The sequence below is a fragment of the Sipha flava genome, unplaced genomic scaffold, assembly GCF_003268045.1.
Source record: "Sipha flava isolate LNK unplaced genomic scaffold, YSA_version1 81_pilon_pilon, whole genome shotgun sequence".
Classification (NCBI taxonomy): domain Eukaryota; kingdom Metazoa; phylum Arthropoda; class Insecta; order Hemiptera; family Aphididae; genus Sipha; species Sipha flava.
The window spans coordinates 1,001,717-1,027,042 of record NW_020273623.1 but is presented as its reverse complement, the minus strand read 5'-3'; the positions used below and the strand labels follow the sequence as shown (position 1 = coordinate 1,027,042).

Genomic DNA, 25,326 nt, shown 5'->3' with positions numbered 1-25,326 from the left:
TATAAACACTAATTATTTTATTTTTGATACTGATGGATGCAAATCGAAAATGTAATTAAAATTGGGCTAGCTTATAAGCTTAGATTACTAAATAAAAATGTTGATCAAGTAATCAATTGACTATATGATATTTTGTTTTTCACTGTGAAAATCAACTGTTAGTTTTATTTATGCTGTTTTTTAAATCTTCTTTTAAACTATTTTAGTATTAAAAAGAAGAAATTCTTAAAAAAAAAAACATAAACCTATTTCATCAATATTTAACTTGACATTTTTTGGAGGATTTCATCTCCATGTAAAAAACTATATTGATTTAGTTTCTTATGATTTTTCTTATTTTAAAATTTACGTAGTATAGGATTATAATTTATTTAATAATTATTCTATAGTTTTATTATAAATTTAAGCAGATTATAATTGCTATTATGGAAATATTATAGTTTTATAATAATGTTTCACTATATTTGGTAAAAAATACTTTTTATACCAGGGAAATTTATTTACCAAATACTTGCATGTAATGTATAATCTGATTTATAGATTTTAGTTTAAATGCAGATAATATTTTAGAGAGGTCTAATTAGGTTAATGTACACGGAAATTTCATAGAATTGAGGGTTCATTTATTTATTTTTTTAATAAAATTGTAATAATATTAAATCCAACTTCTTAAATAGGTATAGGTTATTTTTAGTCAGGACGCTTGAAAATTATTTGATTTATCATAAATTCCAAATTAAAAATATAATAATAAAATGCCAAATTTATGATAACTTTTGCAAACTAAGTATTGCAGGATTTTTTTCTTATCTTTATTTATTGTATATTAATAGTTCTTTTCAAGGGCATATGCAAATATTTATTAATTATTTAAGATTACAAAGAGTTGGCGTTAGATGTATAGTATACATTGTATACCTATCATATTAAAAGTAAAAAATAATAAACAATATATTAAGAACAAACCAATTTTATATTTATGAGACATTAAACAAAATATAAATTTTTATTTGTGGTAATCAATACTTTATTTGCACTCGGTAATATATTTTACTACCACTTTTTCCTTTTTTTTAAAAAAAAAAAAAAAGTCTAAATACTCATTTTTAATGTATTAAGAAATTATTATAAAATAATGTATTGAAGTAGATGTCGATATTGTCAATAATATACAAACCTATTAATAATTTATCTACACATTTTAAGCAATAATATTTCATACACACAGTAAATGGTTCTATAACTAATGATGAGATGTTTTCGGTAGGTATCAATACTATAATATACTTAGTTCACCCCTAAATACCCTATTGAATTGTATTGTATGTGATGATGTAATCGATTGAATAAGTATATATTTCTGATAATATAATCTAACGGAGTAACATTTATTATTAATTCATATTTACTAATAATCAATTATAATTTAAATAATAGGATTTCGACCTATAAACTTTATGCTTTGATAGATTATAAAAAATCGTTCGTCATTAATCATTACTTATATTATCGCTAGTCATACGCAACATAAGAAAATATATAACGAGAAAAAATAGTTAATTTTTACTAAAAATATACTTGTATTTTGTAAATATTGTACAAAATATTACACATATGAATAATATAGTAATACTATGAATACATGATAAAATAAAAAAATATAAATTGTAGTTAAAATTATAAAATTAAGAATTATTTTTATTGCTAAATATTTTGTCATCATAGATGGAAATAATATGGGACTTTAGGGCTAAGCCCCTAATGTGAATTTATCCCCCGGATTTATTATCGTTTTATATTGTATAAATTTGTTATTTTATATGATTGGGAATTTTTTTTTTTTTTTAATTAAACCTTTATCATGCAACATTACAGTTGCTAGTGATTATAACTAATAATAATAATTTAATGATTATTTTGAATCATTTATAGGTGCGAGAAAAATGTCTCAACTCATAATTTTTAATTAAAAATTGGTAGGGCTGAAGGCCCCCTTTTATTGGAATTCCCTATTTGCGCCTATGTTTATCACATTAATATTTATATGTATTTCTTAATAACAAAAACTTTTTAACCCGTAGTTCTATAATCAAAACATTAAATTAAATTTAAAATACTTAAGTAGGGGACACTAATAAATAGTAAAAAATCTCAAATTACAAATTTTGTATGATTTCATAAAAAGTATTTATGTTTAAAAGTTTTATGTGTTCATATTTTACTTATCAGTACGTTTTAATAACTGAAAACAAACTGATCGTCACTTTATATTTAAAATTGCCCTAAAAAGATTTTAAGTGAAAGTATAACGAAAATAAATGTATACACTTTAAAATTTTATAGTGTAGTAAAAGTTTTACTTTTGTTATTAAATTAGTATTAATATATTGTGCGTACATATTAAATATTACATTACATTTTTTAAAGTTGTTTTGAACTAAAAGTATACTTTATTCAAATCGTATTACCTATTATAATTTATTTTTATCAAATTTCTTTGTAATTTACATTTATTTTTCGACTTCATAAATTTAAATTTAAAATTAATAATTGAACAAGAAAGAATTGTTGTATTTTTAGAACTTGAAATAATTTTCAATTACTTAGTAAAACTTTATGAAGAGCTAAAGTTAGTTATGAATTATAACTATATGAACTATTACAATTTAATATAACTTAAAATAATTCATAATTGGTTGTAATCAATTGCTTGAATTTGTAACTTAAAATTATCAATTTGAACCTTTTTAGTTTTTAATTTTTATGACTTAATTAATTTTAAGCTTTAGGTATTAGGAGTATATATATAAATTATTAATAGTGATGGGATATTTTTGTTAAATTTTCATCCAAATATATTTAAGTAAAGTATTTTTCAATATTGTGCATTTGTTTTATTTCTTTGATTTAATTTTAAACGAAATTGTATGCATGTAGATTATACTTCTAGTTTATTAATATTAAATTATCTTTTATTTTCATTGAAAATAGCATGATCATATTTTTAATTTTACCTACTATAATTATTATGATAATTTTGTTATAGTTTGTAATGAAATAACCATGATGACATAAACTTCGAAAACTCGAATTAATAGTTTATGTATAACGAGTTTTTAAAAAAAATACTTTATTTTAGTTTTGAATATTTTGTTATATAGATAAGTTCATTAGTTTTTTAAAGTACGGTTTATTATTTACTCAATATAAATGGTATAATATATTAAAATTTGAAAATTAAGATAGACTTCAAACTTATATAAATTAATTTTTAAATGAGAATATAAATAATGTTAGGATTATATTAGTAATTTTTTATTTATATAAAAATAAAAGATAACTTAATTCATATTTATTTAGATAAAGATAAGCACTTTTTTATTTGATAAAAAAAGATACTGAAGAAAAAAATTTTTTTTAAATGAGTGCATATTTTACACTATAGTTTTTAAATTAATATTTTATTTGCTTTTCTCTTAAAGTATATCATAAATAGTAAATTTATTTAGCATAACATAGATTATATGTTAAATAATTTTTTTTAGGATTTTTGAATTTTTATTTATTAACGAAACAATGAATGAAAAACAGATAAAAATAAATTCTATATTTTTTAAATTAAATACTAATATTAATTATTTTATAATAATAATAATAATAATTATTATTATTGATTAGCAATTTTGTCATAATTGTAATTATAATTAGTTAAAATATAAATAAAATATTTATTGTGTGACATTAAATGTATGATTATGCATAAGTAATGAGGTAAATGTTATTAATAATTAATATACTAATAATAATAATAATGATAAATGCAAAAATGCAAGCGTCCATTCTTAAAACCGTACATTTTCCATTTTTATTTATAAACAATAAACTTTATTTAATAAATGTTTAATTCGAACAAAAAATATAACTATTTCGAAAACTAACCTCTATTCAAATATTTTATAAGATTTTGTTCATTATTAACCTATACTATACCAAATGTTATTTGTATATTATATTTTATATTATACTACGTTGTTTTAACGGTTCAGTACATAATACTATCCTAATGATTCTGCCATCGTTAAGACGATACGAGAGCGCATGAGTAATGTACAGATTCTGTGAAAATATGTAGAAATAAAATAAAACTCATTTTATATTTGGGTATTAAAATGTTGATCTAATTATTATACATTTTTATAAGGTTAAGTTTACTCGGGATTACCTCGGAGCTAAAAAACGTACAATCGGGCGAACTAAATCGCGGTCACTGGTCATAATACTCTTAATAATATCATACGATTAAAAAGGATTTTACTTGTATTCACGAAGGATACTTCGTGAATACAAGTAAAAGTATTGCGTACACCGTGATTGTCGTTAATGTAAATTCTATGCTTAACATTATTTATAAACATTTTCGCTAAATCTTAGCAGTATTGAAAATGTGGTTGGGAAAAATTCTATTAGTAGAAAAATTTTCATTAGAAAATCGGCCGTCAATATACGTATGATAGGTATATTAAATATCGTTAAACAAATTATGTAAGTATATTATCATTTGAATAACGTTGTAGAAAACCTACAATAATTTTCAGACTCCGTAGTAGCTACCTACAATAACTTTCCAACTGATGGAAGGGATGATATACTATGAGATTTGAAGAACTCTCTACTTGTATTCTTTCAAATCCAATACTTTTTTAATCTCCTTGAAATCTTAAACATAATACAAAGAAAATTATGCTTTGATGATGTTTGTGAAAAATTATTTTCCAAGAATTCATGGAATAAAATTTTAAAATATTTTTATCTTAAAATAGTTCTAAATAAATCATACAAAATAAAAATTCTTTATTTTAATTAATCTATACACGATAGGCCAATTTAGATTCTTACAATGTACTGTTCGTAATTGATTGTTGATCAGATATTGAATTTATAATTTTATTATTATTTATATTTTATTAGTCAATTGAAAAGTAAACGGATTTTATTTTTTACTTCATATATTGTTATTTTGTTGTATTAGATTATTTTCAAATTAACCGACGGGTTTTAATATTTTAAAAAGTTTTTTGTTCTGTAGTATAAAACAGCTACATTTACATTGTCTAATATGTTTTAATCGAATCGTGAACCACATAATTACAAGCGTAATTTGAAAAATTGAAAAACTTGTTATACAACTACAATAAGTAAATAAGTATTTTATTATAAATTATTATTACCTATTAATTATAATAGTCAACAATATTTTATGTGATGTTATATCTTTTGTAGGTGGCTGTTAATTTATATATTATACGGGTAGTGTCCGAAGGATGGCTACATTTAAGATTAGCTGGCTAATGATAAGTGCGCCAAAGTTGTTGGCTAATGTCAACATTTCGGACCTTATCCACCAAAAATTAACATTATCTAGCATCACATGGCTAATGAATAAACATTTTCCAATTAAATAATTTAATCATATAAGTCATACTAAAAATTTCAATTTTAAGATATATTCTTTAAAAGTTTAAGTAGATTAATTGATTTTATTTGTTTATTGCTGCATTTTAAACTGAAGTATAATATTACAATTATTATAAATGTGTGTATCATAATTTTAAACTCATTTGATACCTAATAAATCGAGAAAACAAGATGTTTTATATTAAGTACTAAAAATTAGTATTTTAACTGCTTTAACCAAACTTGACTCGCTAATAGATGATTACAGATCGGGTACACAAATTTATGCAGATGCAATGAATATTTTAATAAATATAAATTTTAATATAATATTAAAAATACACACAATTGGGAATAATATTTAATATGCAATGTAGAAATAACGTTATTGAAAGTATATTACAGACATGGTTTACCTCTATCTAAGATATCATACAAATTAAAATTTAGTTTTTATTGTGTGGCTAATGTTATTTAGTCATTAGCCGAAAATGGTTGGATAGTGTTAATTTTATCGGCTAGTGTTAAGATTACACATTTGTATTAGTAGCTAAAATCCGAAAGGTTGATAATAGCTAATAACATTGGCTAAACTTATGATTGGCCATCCTTCGGAAACTAGCTGTAACATTTATGTAATACGAGTATAATATACTTTGTATTGTAATATATTTGGTATTGATAGAAATTTTAAATAATTTGCTTTTTATTATAGTTAAATTAAGAAAAAAATTGTATGAACAACAGAGTAGTTGATAACTGTGGTATTCTATTTCTTACAATAATATAACATATTAAACGATACGTAAGATCGAAATCTCTTCTAAATAATACAGGTGGTATTAAATCTTTCAGGGAAATTGCTAATATTATACATTGACATCGGGATTTAGATTGTTTAAAAGGCTAACTAGAGGTGATTGTATTGCAAATATAATATTACTAGTATATTATGTTTCTAAAAGAGAGATACGATGGTTTAACATGCTACAATATAATATATTGTAGCATGTTAAACCATGTTACAATATTATTGTAATTATAAACGACAAAATAAATGTTCTAAGATTTTCTATAATTATTACTACTAATATAAATTATACTGTTTATTTATATAAAATGATTTAATTAAAATTTATAAATCATTAGCAAAAAGTATAATAGTTAAATAATATTAATTTTAATATCTTAATTGATTATCCATAGTTTATTGTAGATAAAACTCTTAACTTTATCTATTGGCTATAAAATATTATAGAATTTTATAACCAATATATTTTAACATAAGTCAAAATCAGTAATTACGTTAATAATAACCGATTAATCTTAATATTATCCTACCATACTGATTATTCATGGAATTCAGTGCGTTTAAATTGCGAAATTGTTATCTAGAAAAGTTTTGTAATCTAACAAAATAATTTATAATCTGGACATTTTTTCATGAATGAATGAAAATTTAATGTTCTAACAAATGAATGTTAAAATTGATATTATATTAAAGATATTAAATATAATTTTGTTGATGATAGTTATATAATCTTATAATGGCTTAAAAATGTATAAATACGTGTTAATACTTTAACAGATCTTAATACATTTTTCGACTCTTTAATATATTTTTGCATATTTAATTATAAAAGCTCAAGAAATTAAAAAAATAATAATGTTTTCATAAGTAATAAATAAATTGTCCACGCTAAGAGGTATCACTAAATATTTGAGTTACATGACATTTTATTGAAATGGGATTTTCGGGGAACGAAAGGGAGCACCAAAATACATAATTTAAGACAAATTTCAAATGTTTGACCAAGATGGTACGTGCATGGGCAATATAACTTACTTTTTTTTAAATGGCAACACAATTTTTTTCATACATATTCGGATAGAGAATTTTTTTTTAAATAATTTTTGTACAAACAATTTTTTTTTTAATTATAAAATTGGCAAGAGGTTAAAGTTTAATATTTACGAATAATCTGGTTTTGATGAAATTTAAAGTATGTTTAAAAAATTAATACATGAAAATCGAAATAATATCTCCGATAATATTGTTAACTATATGTTTGTAGACAGACGAGACATAAATGAAGAAGACATTGGCGACATTTGTGGACTGACGAGTCTAAATTTACAAATAATGGTATAATGAATAAACAAAAGTATAGATTTTGGAATAATACAAATTTACTTTTGTCTTGAGAAACTAACTTTCAGTATGGTATACAAATGTAAGGTGTGGGTTAATCGATTGAAAATTCAGGTCTTTATTTTTATGATGGGACACTTATAGGTACCTAGAAGATATATATATATATATATATATATTCTTGTAAATTAATTACTTTTACTGCTAAAAATGATACATTGGCTAAGAGGGAAAATATGTATTTACAATAAGATAGTGCACCAGCACAAAATTCTATCATTGTTTGATATTATTTAAATTACATTTTTCTTAACAATTGTTAGGCATGGAATAATTCTCTAGACTTTAAGACTTTTAGACTTCACTCCATTGGAATTATTGACTTTTTCTAATGAAAACATTTAAAAATTGTTAAATGTACAAACCTAAAAATCAAGGTTCAAGATTTAAAAACAAAATATGACTGGCATTGAGAGGAGACCAACATTTTTTTTCGTATGGCACATTATTAAACTACATATCATATACTTAGTTATAATCAAAATGATTACAAAAGTGTCATAATCAAGATTTAATCTTAAAGTTCAAAATTTAAGTTATAAATTATAAATCATAAGTCTATGTCAGGTAATTTGATCCATTCTATAGCTTCGGCGATGATGTTGTGGATACCAGTCAGGACATTAGTGAAGTGTCTTTTTGTATACTCCATCACTAAGTGATCCATTGCTTGTTTGATATCACCACAGTCGAAAGAGGAGTCATTTTTGTACTTAAATTTTTATAAAAGGTGTCCAGAGGAGGATGGTAGTAGCTTGCTCATAGCCCTCCCTGCATCTGCCAGTTGTTTTACGATAATCCACAGAAAAGAGTAAATAACGGAGCATATCAATACCTTTAGTTGACGCTGAAGCTCAGCCAAACAAACATAGCATATACAATACACATACACAAGTGTAGACAAATATCACCTAAAAATGGTTCTTTTAAGGACCAAATAATAATGGATTTAGTAGCCAACATTTGGGTCCGTGAACTAAATCAAAAGTATATCTAGAGATAAATATAAAGTACTTAAATACTAGCAAAGATTATGAAAAGAGTACAAATTGACGTCACGTCAATTATATCAAATACAATAGATGACGGAGATGTTAATAAAGATCAAATAAATGCTGCTACATCAAAATTATTTAAGAATTTTAAAAAGTTTAGAATCATATTTGGAACATCAAAGCGGAAAATTTGAATAATTTATAATAGAGAACTTTAATTTTAAATACATGAATCTTAATTTAAAATTTATAGTGTGTAGATTTTTTTAATTTTCATTACCTTTAATATTTAGTCATTTCATTTTGGAAGTATAAATGGCAAAAATGAGAGTAAATTATGATAAGAAATAAGTGTTTTTTTATATCTTATTCATCTATAAACAGATATTTACTAATATTTGAGATATTATTCTGATTTTCAAGTATTAAATTGAAAATAATTAAAATTTCGTCAAAAGCAGATTATTCGTAAATATTTAACTAAAAAAGACTACAGCTTTGCCAATTTTGTATTCAAAAAAATTTTTTATACAAAAATTGTTTAAAAAATTCCTCTTTCTGATTATGTAAAAAAAATGGCGCTGAAATTTAAAAAAAGTAAGTTGTATTGCATATGCGTGTACTGCAGGGTCAAAAAATTGTCTGAAATTATGTATTTTGGTACCCCTTTTGTATACTCAATGAACTGGTTTATATTTAATAGTAGTGATTGAGATTCATCATGTAGATTTTTAATTGTTTTGAACATCATAATACTTATTATTTATCTCGAATCATTATAAAAGTTATTTTTTGTGACGGATGCATAATATATTTTTATCGAATTTTCAATTTAAATTGCTTATAGAAGAATAATTTGCTATCAAAGTTTTTCATTATCTCTAAAAAAATCATGTGATAAGCATTTTTTAAGTATTATGTTTGTTATGAGTACTTACCTCAAACTCTGATAGCAAACAAAAAAAAACTAATAACGAAAACGTGTTATGCTTAACAGTTAAGTGTAAATTAATATTTCAGTTGTAGTTTACCTATATCGTTTGCATAACGTACAACTTATCAATTATAATTAATCATAAATAGTTAAAAATAGAATTTTACATAATTATATTATTTTTAAAAAATGAAACATATTAAGCTCAATTTATAAGTACAGTTCACTATTATGTTCAATGATTAAAATTGGTATAAGTAAAAATAAAAAAACTGTAGAATTTATATTTTTAGGCCTTAATGGAATTTTGATGTTTTAAATGATATATTTGATTGAGATATTTTGCTAATTAAAGCGAAAGCAAATTTTATATTTGATAGAAAATCAAATTACAATTTTTTGTGTTGTTGAAAATATTAGTAAGATTAAAAATTACAATATGTTAATAAATTAAGATGACATCTGACTTAATAAAGTGTTATAAAAGAAGGGTAATGAAGTTTTGACACCTTTTAATCAGGAACGATCTTTTAGGTTAATATTTTGACGTAGGTCAAATAGCAACGGAAAAGCGTGCGTGACTTGTTTAAAATTATAAATACTTTTATTTATTTATATATAATTAACAAAATACTCCAAGTGACTGAAACAAAATGAATTTAACACGATTAAAAAAATGTATACTTAATTACATAATAACCATTGTTAAGATAAAGCATTGTTTTGTCATGCAATGTTGTTATAAATGGTATTTAAAAAAATAAACGTTATCATTTATTTTAGGAACATCGATAGAATAGTTTTAAGATTTTCATTCACGAGTAATATTTCGTACTATTTTAGTATTACTAATGAGTCCTTAATTACATTGTACCATCAATCATAGGTGAAATATTTGATTTAGTGTTATTATATTTAATATAATTTATATTATTTTAATTACTATACATACAATTTCTTATTACTTTCAGTTTAAAATATGTTCTATCTAACAAATAAATTATATTATATTAAATGTTACGTGTACCTATATAATTATTTTATAAACATTTTACCATTCAATTTTATTAAATAAGATTATAATATTATATTCATTTTTCCATTTCAGCTATACGAAAATAATTATTTTCTTAAGTTTCATAAGTGGAGTAAAATATTAGTAGAATGATTAAAGGTATTATAATTGATATCCTATAGTTATTTTAATCTATATATTATATATTTTTTAGTAATATAAATTTCATTACATAGTAAATATATTATTTTTTAAATAGTTAAATTGAATAAATATTGTATTCGGTCATAATGAATACATCAAATTATTATTGAAATGTTGAACGATTTAACGATCAAGGCAGTCATTAGGTACTGTTAATGTTGTCCACCAATGTCCGTTATTTAAGAGTTAATTATAATTATTATATAATAATTATTAATGTGTTATAAGTTTTCATGTAGGTTTTTTTATTATTTAATTGAAATATTGTTACTTAAATTAAATATTTTCATTATTTATGTTAATTATAATTAATATACTGTGGGCATCATGGAAATCTAAACATAATCGTCCAAAAAATAATCAATTTAAATATTGAAAACGTACGACCACTCACGGGTTGAATATGGAGGAATAGAAACCAATTATTGTTCATTATTGGCAGTCTTAATTAATCATTAAACATTGAGAAAGTTAGTACCTATTCATTTTAGTATTATTTCTAAAATAATGCACACCAAAAATGCAATTAACTCTACCTATTGGTTAATGTCTATTTAATTTTTCTTTATTATTCTCTATTTTTTTTTTTTTATAATTTTACTTTTATCGTATATGTTATTAATAATGTTTAAGAATATATTAAATTGCATACGTTTTCCCTAACGAAACTGTCTGTAGTTCGTTTAGAATTGTAATAAAGAGTAGACACTATCCTATTTTTCAACACGATAAAGCATTTTAAACTAAACGAATCACGAGATATCACAAGTTCATAACATTATTATAAACATAATCTATCAAAACGGCTGTCACAATTTTTACGTATTAACTTCTTAAAACCAGTTATAATAATTAAATAATGCTTTCAAAAAAAGCGAAAAAAAAATTACTATCTCTATTTACGATTTACGAAATACAAGAAGCATATTCGTAAAAAGGGAATTAAACGGGAAAAGCTTTAAGCAGGTGTTTTTTACAAATTAAAATATATCTATCGCAATCATTGCTGTAACTGTTAAGTAATATAATTATTATCATAGTGCGCAGTAAGAGAAAAATACGATATATAATATTGGTGTCAATATTTCTATTAAAAAAAGAGGGAAAGGACTACGTGTGCTACGTTCTATATTTTCATTTGGTGAAAAAGTGTATTGAGCACATTTTTAAAGTCTTCATATACTTTTACCGAGAACGTATGCCTTTTATTCATATTCAGTCTCTTTTAAAGCTTTATCGATGTTTAAATTATTTATTAAGTTTCAAAATAAATATAAAATAATTATTCATTTCTTAATTTACTAAAATCGGTAAAATATCATTTTAATGTTTTCAATAAACCTTCAACTCAAAAATCATATATCCGTGTTATGGCAGCGTAATGTATTTTTTGTCTGATCTATTTAAATTATTGTAAAAATTCTTAGATGACAATCATTAATCCTTTAATTGCTCTTTTCTTTTCAAAGTTTCAGATATACCTTTGTTAAAATAACTTTAATTTACACTTATATTGATTTTGAATGATTAATTTAATAAAATATACAATATTACCATGACTTATAAATATAAATGATAAATACATATTTCATAAAATAAAATAGTAGTATAAATAATACATTTAAGTATACAAATTATATATAAAACCCTTTACCTATATTTGAAAAAGTTAACAATACTATTAATAAATTAAAAATAAAACCTAAGTATTAAATGTTAAAAATCTGTGGCGGTTGTGTGATTCGACCATTATGGGTAACATATACGTTAATTTAAGTATTACCTTAATTCTAGTTGTGTATTTGTGTCGATACGTACGATTTGATCGGCGAATGCGACAATATATATGAATCATGTATAGCATTCAAGTACTATTATATTATATTATTTTTTGCGAAAATATTATATAAATATACACGCACATAAGGAATGTAAAGAGGATATTCTCCTATAACATCATCACTCGTTATCTAGTTTAAATACTTTATTATTAAATGTCTCTATTATTTGAAAAATAAAAAAAAATTATTGATTAATTATTTTATTAAAATTAAATTATTAAAAATTAAATTACATAAAGTATCGCTTAACACTATATATATTATTTTCAATTATAATTTCAAACAATTATTTAATAAGTCAAAGGACTAGCTCAATAACCCCTCTCAAAGGGGCTCTCTAAGATATAATAATGGAAATTATGTTATTGTTAAGTATAAATTATATATTAATGCATTGATGGCTCTGAGACAATATTATTATCGTAAAGAAAAATGTAAATTTTATGTTATTGAAGAGGAAAGGGATGAATGTATAGTAAAAGCGTTCGTAGTTCACCTCCAAACGTGAAATCCAAATAACATTTGTAAAAAGACCTAAGCCACCCATAATTGAGCTCTGGATCTATCTTTAATATGAATGTATTAGAAATTTTAAATGTGGTCTTGGGGACAGTTACATTTTTCGACAGTCCTCTCATTCATTATATTTTCCATTTTAATTATATATAATATGCGTATGGTCGATAAGTGTGGAGTAAAAACCTGTAGTCCCTTGGGAAATTATGTTACAATACACCACTTACGTATGCATAATGATCATGGTCTTTGATATTAGAACTATTTTTTCATGTGGGATCCAAATGCGATTAATTTTTTTTAACATTTTTTTTGGACATGTGCAAGCTCGTTCTGAGTGGAGTGAGGGGATTTTGGATCAAATTTTATGACCTAGATTTCTCGAGCCTCTTATGTCTCCTTATGTAAAATTGAAATGTATAGGTTTTCATTTTAGTTTTGACGATTATTTTATTATTAATTATTTTATTTTTAATTTATTCAACTTCGTACTCAATACCACGTTGGCCAAAATAGCGGTTGACTTGGAAAGAATAAAAATTAAAAACTAAAAGTTAAGGTGGGTCAAAATTTAAGGTCCCTCAATAGCTCCGACCACTTCTGCGTAAATATTATCAACACATTAGAACACTAAACATGGTAACGTGGAAGGGGTCTTCTGAATCCTTGCTTCGCTACTCAAAACGGTCAACGACCACGGTTTAAGTTATATCGGACGAATTATCGTGCAAATCGTATACGTACGCGTATACCACGATCAGAGTTGTGTGACATTATATTCAGGGCGTGATAGCCTCGGGTCGGCTGCAGCGGTGACAGCGGTGGCAGTGGTGGTGGCAGCGACGGCGGCAGTCGTTCCGGGACACACGCCCTGTAGATATACGCTGTTCATTGACTGGATCCTGCCATCGCAGCCGCCGTCACTATCGCTACCGCTGCCACCACCACCACCACCACCACCTTCACCACCACCGCAACACCATTAAACACCACCAACGCCGTCGGTTGTCGGTCCACCGGTCTGGCGAGCAACCGATCAGCTGTGCACGCGCGGCTCCGTTCAACATCTCACCGCGCGTGCCGAGCCCAGCATGTGGAGCGATCTGCCGACGAGGACGGTGATGCGATGACGGCGGCGGCGGCGGTGGCGGCGAATACTAATACGGCGACGGCGATCGCTGCGCGCACGCGGCCTGGCTCGCCGCCGCCGCATCTGTCTTTCCTACGTCGCGTACGCGAGGAGGAGGCCCCACACTCGAGAGTTGTCGCGCGTACACGTCCGACACACCCTGCGTGTCCTCCGGTCGGCCACCTTGGGGCGTGGACAGTGTTTGGCTTTTTTTATTTATTATTTTTTATCATCAACACCGCCGTCGTTATTGTTATTATTGTAAATTTTAGTATTATTGTTATTATTATTATTATTATTATTACCATAATTATTTTCTCACGAGTGAGTGATATATATATATATATATATGTATAATATATACGTGCGCTAGCCTTCGCGTGTGGTTTTTGTATCGGAAAACGCGTAAAAGCTCTGCACGGGCAACCGAACGCAACGCACCTGATCGGGTCTGCGACGTAATAAAATTAAAGTCTGACGCAGTACATGGTCGTCGATATTTACACGATTACAGAAACAACGAACGAACGGATTCAACGGCGTGTGCGTTTGCATCGTTGATCTGCTTCTGTTGCTGCAGTTGCTATTGACCGTCATCGCGGTCGTCCTCGTTGTCGTGACACGGTGTCGTTGTTTCATTACTACGCGATGGGCATACACCCGAGTGCTATGCGGTCGTCGTCGTCATCGTCTTCGCATAACGACAGGCAGATTTCGGTCAGATCGAGGCGATCGCAGGTATACGACAAAAGGGTTATATTATAACGTTAGCTGTCTTTTATTCTCATCCCGTAGTCAGTGGTTGTCCACCGTCCGTAGGATATTTCGTTTGTTCTTGGTGCGAATGTTGCGTTTGATTCGTGATCCATAAATATTTCGCGCGGAACAAAGAAATTTCGAGTCTCGCTCATCGCTAACACCGCGCTAAAAAGGATCCCCCATCCCCAATTACTGATAATATTAGGGGTAACGATACGTAATGTTAATGGACAGGTGTCTCCTCTGTGCCAGTTATTATTTAGCCACTTGAAGTTCTGTTTATTTACACGAATAAAAAAATGTACTAAATATGACTTATACGCGTATGTATCTGTATGCACGCGCACGCTGACCAGTGTTTTTGCTGGGTTACTTTTATGTGTGTGTTCGCGCACTCCCGTCCGTTTGCCAAAACGGCCTTTTTCCCGTGATGTATATACATACACGGATATATACACACACGCATTCGGGAAACGACGCCACTGCTTTTCCCGTAAAACCGTCTCCGGTCGTCGCGCCGCTCTTCTGCTACTCCGCAGTGGTGGGCCAACCGAGCGACAGGGGTTCATAAATTCGTTCGTGGCCACGGTTACGCGGCGCGTTGGATAGGCAATTCAGGTACACGCGCGTTCCCGCGGACGCTCGACTCTCGATCTGGTGAGTGGACGAACGAGTAGCGTAGCATTACATTATTATTGTACTCTGCAACTCAGCAGACGTGAGGGCGCCGCTACCGCCGCCGCCGTCGTCAATGCCACTTCGGGAAGGTTTGTGTTATTATGTGCAGTATAAAACTAGAACGTCGTACCGCCTTGTTGTACGTGTAATTCAGTGAATAATTTCAACTCAAATGCAGTATGGATAATGAAATTGATAATGTCCAGGCAGTGGTAATGCAATAGTAACGGTAAATTCAACACTATAAACCGCCAACTCGATAATTCGATTTTTTCACGATCTCTTAAATACTTAAGAGAATTCACTGCAATATGTAAAACAATATGATAGCATTGAACATCATTCGTAACAATCGTATCGTATTTTGTTAACGTGATACTGTGACTGCGGCTTACTGGATGATTCTCATAATGTGACTCAGATTGAAGATAATATCAGTAATTTGTGTTTTGCTCTTATTTGACGATTAGAATAAAACTTAAACAACTCTTACAGGATAATTTTAACTCAAAAATAATTATAAATCCGTATATTGTTCTCATATTTTCCGTACAATTTTACTGTTTTAGTATTTTGATAAATAAAATTTAAAAAAATAAAAAAGAATAATAAAACACAAGTTGCTCACGTTTTTTTATGAAGGATTTGATTGATGTTGAAAGATTCTGTTTAAATATATGTACGGTAATTATACAATAACATTATAACCACCTCATGTCTGTGTTTGAGCAACATTGGTAAGGTTTATAACGAGATTATAACGTATAAATATAAAATACGATATCATATTATGTATGATGTACATACATTATACGAATTTATGTCGAGCTTGACCCAATTTGCGTAACCTTCGGTTTTCGATGCGCGTTTTGACTGCGTGTTAATACTTCGTGTTTTGTCTTTGTGTATTTTCAATATTTTTACCATTACGCTTTCAATGGTATACAATCGTGTCGTATTGTTATTGTCGATCTATTTTCGTATAGCATCATTATTTGAGTTTTCCGAGAAAAAAGATTTACTTTCATGCACTGAACGAATCACATCGGGGATGGAGGGGGAAACGTATTGACATGTTGCGTATACGTAACTTCACGCGCTTGCACGTGTGCGTAATAAACCTCTCCGCTCATGTTATTATAGTTACCTAACCGAAATAATACCCAATCAGTGCCGATCAAACATGTTATAAGGTACAAGGTTTTGGTTGACCACTTGCATATAGCTTTAAAGTTACGCAACGAGCAGTTGGACGGATTTTTAATCCGATTGATGCGCGTACATGTTTATGACCATATATATATTTATAAGATTTTTTTGAACGGCGCAGGGGTCGCTATGTATTTATTTACTGTCTACGAGTCTACGTAAATCTACGATACTTTTACTCGTATGGTAACATAATAAATCTTTACATTTAACTTGATATATATATATATATATATACATATAGGTTCGTATACCTTTTGTGTAATAAAAGTTTCGAAATCGTCTCGTGTTTTTAGCATATATAATAAACCTACCTACTTTATTGTTTGGGAAACGAAAGCAAAGCGTACAGTTTTAATTATCGAGCAACAAGTTTTCAAAAGCATACTAAAGATATATATTTTTCATACCAACACTATCTTATGTGTTTTTTATACATCTCTTTTCCGGGATTACGCTTTTTATTATTTCAAAAATAATAGGAAAAATTTCACTGGTATATTCAATGGTTCTTCAGAATAACCTTTTAGGTTTCGTGTAATTTGACATTAATATTATAAACATTGCACTGGAGTAGTATGTTGCGTTTTTTATTTTTTTTAAACAACATTTCTCAGTAAGCAGTTGTTTTTATTATTACTATTATCATTGACATTCGAGAGTAATAAAAAAAAAGTAGATCTTATATAGGTAATATATGATATATTAGTTTCAGATCGATATTTAATACATTTTAATAAATTTGACAAATTACTGGCAATTCATTTATTTTGATTAAATGTAAAAATACTTCAGAGCCTACCAAATACTTTTTATTTATATAAGTGTAACTTATTAAAACGTTTCAAATTATATTTTTTATTTCGATATTATTATTATTATTATGAGGTAATTTAAATGGTATTTTATATTATTTATATATTTTACATAACATTTTTTATAAAATTAAATCAAAATTAAATGAAGGTCACAACTATATTATAATAAACAACAAATCTTTATATAAAAATATTTATTAGCATTTCGTTAAATATTTTCAAATTAAAAATAATTTTTCATCGACGAAATGTTAAAAAGTATTGTAATTATAATTTTTCACAAATGAAAAATCAAAACATTCCAGTTTTTAAATAGTTTTATTTAAATTTAACTAAACCATTCCTTGCTTAAATATTTTAACAGTACTTGTTTATAGGTAAAAATATTTTGAATAATTATCTTGAAAATACTGATTTTATTTATATAGATTCATGGGTAATTAATTACAAATATGTTGTGCAATAACACATAAGTATCATATACATGTAATATAAGAAAATAATTAACTTCAAATTTTGTATGGAGGAAAATTAAATTTTAATTTAACCGTTCAATATATAGTCAATATGTTAATATATTACTGACTGTTGACAATTCGTACGATCTAAAACTACGTATGATTATAGATTTAAATATTTATTATTTTGTATTAATTATAGGAATTATTGTTTTCATTTTCTGGAAACGTTATTAGTTTTAAATAAAATATATAATTTCAATACATAGTTCAGATAAGATTTCAAGAATTTTCTCAATAAATGAAAACATTTTTCTAATAATATCATAGATTTAAAAATCAAAACTCATTATATTTTTATGAGTATCATTTAATTTATTTTAGTTAAATTTAAAATTATATAAATAGTAAATAATTATGTGGAATTTATAAATAAACAAGAAATTATACATTGTGAACATTGAACAAAATTGGTACTAATAATATTTAATTATTAAAAAATACATTTTTTAAGCTCATGTTACTAAGCATAACATATAATAAAATTACAAAAAATAAACCAAACATATTTAATATTTCATAGTATATTAAAACAAATGAAAATTATTTATGGTTACAGATTTTAAATGAAGGCAGTCATTATTATTTTTATTTCTTTTAAAAACTAAATAATTAACAAAAATAGGTATTTATACTTACTATAATGGATACTTGATCACTTTAGTGGGAGTATAAAAAATGATACATAAAAATATTCGTGGTTTGAACTAATATTAATTAATCAGTTAACTATTTTAATTAATATTTATGAATCTATATGCTTTAAATGATTCAGTCATGATTATTGAATAATAAAATAAATATATTAAATAAATATCACTTGATTAATTTATCAACGGTGGAATTAGTGTATAAATAGAAAAATGTAAATTACTACATGTATGGGTCTGAAATATGTTAATTAAAACTTTAAACATTTATGAAATATAATATTTATATTATTATGTATGTCAGTAAGGAAATTATTGGATCTTTTAGGAAAAAGTAGCCCTTTAGTCACATCTTGTATGATTAAGTCTTTACGTAATAATTATTATTTATGGGCATTATTTTTTGAAATTTATTTATTTGATACGTTGTAACAAAATATTTTTAGAAAATTGTATAATGAAGAATAATGAGTCTAAGTCTACTATTAGTGATTAAATAGCAAACTAACTCACCACCTCAATCCCCCAACAATTATAGTTGTGATGTACCTTGCTTATTTAATATAAAAAATAAAAACTTATTACATTCTCAACTATTATTATTATTACTTTGCAATTACTATTTATTTATTTAATTATTTATATAACTGTTCATTTATTAGTATCATTATTTCATTAATTAATATTCATATTGAAGCACCTCTGCTGGAAGATTTCTTTTCCTATCTTTATTTTTAATATTATTATTTACTATTTTTAACAATTAACCTATTATTCTAATAGAAATATATGGCATATTATAGAAATTTGAGAAAAAATGTCACATAATTGATTTGTTAAAATTAACAATAATTAAGTTAATACAAAAATTAAATTAACTTTTCATTATGTTATAAGTAGAAATATAACTACTATATTAAGAAGTTCCTGAAATAAATAGTTTTATTTAAATAATTTATATTGTAACCTGAATTATAAAGTTCTTAAAATGCTAATTGATAGTTTTATAGACTGAAACACGCAATTGTTAGTATAAAAAACTGTGTAAATCATAATTTATTAAATCATATATTATTTTTCTTAATGTATCTGGTTTTTCCTAATTTATTTTTGTATAATAATTATTTATTCTAATTGTAAGAACTTGTTTACTATCTTGATAATGAGTAAACTAATAAACATAAAAAATAAAATAATAAATAAAATTTTACTGAAATTCAATGTTTTATATGTGAAATATTTCATACTGTTTTTTTAGCGAACTCAAAAGTTGATATAAATAGTAATGTTAAATACAACTACACTTGTATTAGTTCTACATACTGTATTAATATAATCTACTGAGTTGAAAAATATAATACATTTTACTTTAATCTGATGAATAATATATGTATACACACATTTAATTTATACGACGATGAATTATTGTTAATCTAAAAATACTAACTTTTTCTAATTAATGCTAGATTAGTGATCTAATTTATTTTATGCTGGGGAAATAATTTTGAAAATTATTGTAATTTATTTTATGTGCAGTATGTAGTAACTTAATGAAGTTTAATTAATATTATAATTTTGACGGTGTCAATATAATACATATAAAATTCTTTAAAATAAAATGTTATTTTATGGATGAAACATAAGCTTGTAAAAAATAAAATGGATTTAATGTATAATTTTTTTTAAAACATTAATTTTTCCTTTATATATGTTTTCAGACCTATTAGAATTATATATAATAATATTACGATATGTCAATATTCGGTCATGTCTTCATATGTCATTTTCCAATTGTTAGAATAGTGGAATCATATATATATATATATATATATATATATATATATATATATATATTTCCGCATTCATTGTTCGTGAATTTTATCATAAATCATACTTACGTATTTATAAATTGTGTACAACAATATATATAAATTGACTGTTTGGTTGAGAACATGAAGTATTCAAGTGTACACAATACGCAACATTCCCCTTTTTATGCAAATTATTAAGTCAATTATTATAATATCTATATATGTTTGACAGTAGGTTGTATCTTTTTTTCGTTCATATAGTGTGTGCGCGGCGTGTGTTTTGTCGCGAACATCGTAACGAACACCGTGTGTACAAATTACTACGAAGTAAGAAGAATGAGTGTATCTACAATGTTTAGTAGCCCTGACCGTGATATGTTCCCGTGACGTCACGGGAGCCATATATACCCCCATCGATCGTGGGCGTTGTTAAAGCAGCCAGACCTTTTCGTAGGGCTGAGGTTTATAAACATAGCGCTATTGGGTCATATTTTTTCGAATAAAAATTATATTGACAATAAATCTTAAATACTTCGATCATAATCTTAAAACACAACTTATCGACTATAAGTAATATAATTAAATTTTATACGTAGTAATATTATCTGTAAAAATGAATAAATTAGAGAGTTGATTAGCTGATCATTATATTATTATAAAATATTCAGTTTATCATGACATTAATCATAATCATAATCATAATTAATCATAATCGACAAAAAAAAGTAAATTTATTATTTAAAACAAATATTTTATCTTTTATTCTTTTTTGTTTTTATCCAATTTTAATTTACGGTTAAACAATTTAATTCTTACGATTTAATTATTGAAAAATATTATATTTTCAAGAATAATTATTTGTACGAGTGCAGTTGTTTGTATTCTTTTAGTCTTGATTATGAACTAAATTCAAATAATTTACATATTGATTATATTACTGTATACTCTATTAATGCCTTATATTAAATAAAACATTATTAAAATGTTATGGTAAAAACATTAGATAAAAATGAAACACTTGAATTATTTTATATAATTAATAATATAATAATACTTGTATTAAATCTATCAAAACAATATTTCTTTTCGTATTTTATATATTTTAGTTAAGTAAATTCGAAGTATTTTCCAAATAGGTATTATAGAAACTACTTTGTCATACTCATTTTTTAATTTTTATGAATATAAATTAAATTAAATATTATAAGTACAATTGTCTAATGTCTAATATTTTTCTTATGAACAGAGAATGGGGGAGGACGGTGGAGGGTGGTGACCAGAACAGTCGCAGGGGTTGGACATGGGCAACAAACTGAGCTCCTGCGGACCTCTAATCAAAAAATCATACAGATACGATGATGTTTCCGGACCTTTTCAAAGCTCATCGAGAAGAAGAGATGGTCATATTCTCAGGTGATTTTTCTCAATATCATAATATATGTAAAAAATAAATTAAAAATATATTTAAAAGCAAAGAAATAATTTTTAATTCTCATAATATCTTAGATCGTATATCAGACCAATGATGAAATTAATTCTTCTAAATAAATTAAATAATAAATAATACTTTATTTGCTATGTAGAATATTGTCATATTATATTTAATTATTAATTCAAGTGTATATTATTTTGCGTAAAATAACATAATTTATAACAGTATAATTAAATTGACAAGTATAGAATAGATTTAAGCATTAAATGTCGAACAAATAAAAATACATTATGCATTTACAAAATACAAACAAATTGTTTTGAAATTATGTTGTTTTTACTAATGGTACAAGTAAACACATAAATAAAAAAATATAATTTGAAGGACAAAATATGTTTATCAGTTTCTGTAATCGTTATCAAATTCAAACGAAAAAATTTATAATTAAATTAATTTTTAAGAATGTTGCACAAATGTTAATTTATATGCAATAAAATTTAAATTATTTTTCATCAAAATTTTAGTCAAATTTCATTAATTTACAAAAAATATTATATACTTTTTTTTATACGTACTCCTTTTACTACCTTTTAGTATTATGTTTATTGCTAATAGTAAAAAAAATAAAAATAAAAATACGTTTGTATATTTATTTAATTAATTACATTTTAAAGCATTTTTAAAACCAATCTGGACATACGGTCTTCAACTGTGGGGTGCGGCCAAGAAATCGAATGTAAATAAAATCCAAACTTACCAGAATTAATCTACGTCAACTTATTAATGCTCTGGCCATACATTTAAAATCTAAAGCTCCACAATGATTTACATGTTAAAACGATTGAAGAAGAATCTGTATTATTTTATAAGCGATTCTTTCGTTTGGCAAACCATAATTGCCCACTAATCATTAACTTAAATAACTTAACACTTACCGATAATCATCGCCGTCAACTGAAAAGAAAATGGTGCAGAGATATTTTACCTCTCAAACCTTCTTTCTCCTCGAATTTAGTTTTACCTTGTATTCCCCGATCATTCCTCAAGCAAAAAGTCACTAATGGATGACTTCTTAATCATGTATATCATGTTTTCTATCTTTTATCACTTATACTTATGCTAAGTGGTATAGATCATATTATTATTATAAATATAAATAAACAAATAAATAAATAAATTTTAACAAAACGATAAATTTACTCAAAACAGATTTCTGAACATTTTTAAATTATTCAAATTTGCGGAGTTAAAAATGAAGAAAAAACAATTGCACATGAAATAATTTAACATTAAAGAAGATTATTATTGTGTGAATTATATTGATTTTCCTTGTAGATTACATGGTTGTGTGAAGCCAAGGTTTTAATCATAAGTAGAGTTAAGATTTATATGTATACACATATTCCAACTATGACTAAATGATTTAAGTAAGACAAAAGATAATTTCGTTTCAAATTATTTGTAAAATGAGCCATACATAATATTACATATTTGTACAAGTTTCTCCATAAAAGCTTATTTTTACATAATTTCTCATTCATTTTATGTTTTTCTTACACATTACACAATTTTGATAAATACGATTTTAAATTTTGTCAATTGTATAATCTTTTAGTAATTTGATGTCAATATCGTGTTTTTCTAAAAGTACGTGCAAAAATAATACCAGTCATTAAATGTAATTTATTGTGGAAATCGGATTAGGTTATCGGATTTTACGATCTAGATATATGGTCATCAATAATATATCAAAGAATAACAAGCATTTTTTTTAATGTGTCCTAAACTACGTTGGAGTACTGACAGTAAGCAGTACATTCACAAGACTACTATAACTTAATGAATGTGTCGTGTGTATTTGTGTCGTGTTATATCGCAGTATTTGCAATAACTAGGTATTGTGTGTAGACGCATAATTTAGAGTTGACTTTGTTAATGTTTTAACTATGCCTAAAGTACATATAGAAAAGTAGCATTTAGAAGGGGAAAAACTAACAAGCATGCGCAATAATTTCTTCATTTTCATAGCGATTATGAGATTTTGTATCGTTTTGGGTGTGAAAAATATGTTTCAATTGTACAATAATTTTTAGTTGTAGAACTTATAGGGACCACCAAAAATAAAGAAAATAACATTTTAATTAAAGCAATTTTTTGCATGCGTCACATCTTTAGGTTCTACAAAGTTGTTACCTAATTTTGATCTTGCTTGAGCTTTTATATGTGCAGATATACCAATCTTCAAGTTGCAAAAAAATCGTTAAATGGATTTTTATCAAAGTATTACCAAATACAGACCAAACCGTAGAACATTAAACTTAGAAAATTTGAGTATGTATATGGTAGTGCTCTGCACGGTCCGTAATTTTAGGGACTGGACCGGACTGAAAATGTTAAAAAAAACCTACGTCAGACCGAACCGATAGCTACATTTAAATTTAGACCGGACCGGACTGAAAATTTAAAATAATTTGTTAGAGTGAACCGAGACCGGACCGCCGGTCCGAACTAATAAATTTCGGACTGTAAAAGGTTTCGGACCGGATTGCGGACCTATTTTTTTTTCTACCATACAAGATCCCAAGTATAATATAATATGATAGAGTGGACAAACAATCCAAACTAAAAAAATATTGCACCATAAAAATAGACTATAGTAAATTTATATTTAAGTATAGGTATATTAGATATAATATATATATATATATACTACACTATACTATACTCGAGTTGTAACACGAATCTTAAATAATAAAGTTCACAAATTAAAATGGTAATAAATAACAATATCAAAACTATTAATAATCTATACGAAAATATGACACATATAATTTGTTTTTAAAAATAACGTGAAAATATCAAACTACTTGTTATCTGGCCCGGCTAATCGATTATTTTCCAAGTATTACCGTTCACAGACATCATCGACAAGAATGGAAAGAAATTAGAAGTGCACATTTCATTTCCAATCTCCGTTTCCTCAAAATAATGTATAGATAAACTATAATTAATATAAACCAAGATCATAATGTACGAGTATTTCATTGGCAGTTGTATACAATTATATATTTGGATGGTGCGGCGTGGCGTGGCACTTTCACAATATTCCATGTTACCTGCACCATAACGAGAACAATAATAATTTTTCTTG

The 25,326-nt window shown here is 25.9% G+C and overlaps 1 protein-coding gene across 3 annotated transcripts in view; it reads left to right on the top strand.

Moving 5' to 3' along the window:
* Positions 1–25,326, top strand: part of LOC112693162 — a 70,236-nt gene that overhangs the window by 2,764 nt on the left and 42,146 nt on the right. For all 3 annotated transcript variants that reach the window (XM_025568102.1, XM_025568101.1, XM_025568103.1), the window contains exon 2: positions 21,990–22,156. In XM_025568102.1, coding sequence (XP_025423887.1) covers positions 22,044–22,156 — 113 coding nt within the window. In that variant the 5' untranslated portion in view covers positions 21,990–22,043. The remainder of the gene's footprint in view (positions 1–21,989; positions 22,157–25,326) is intronic.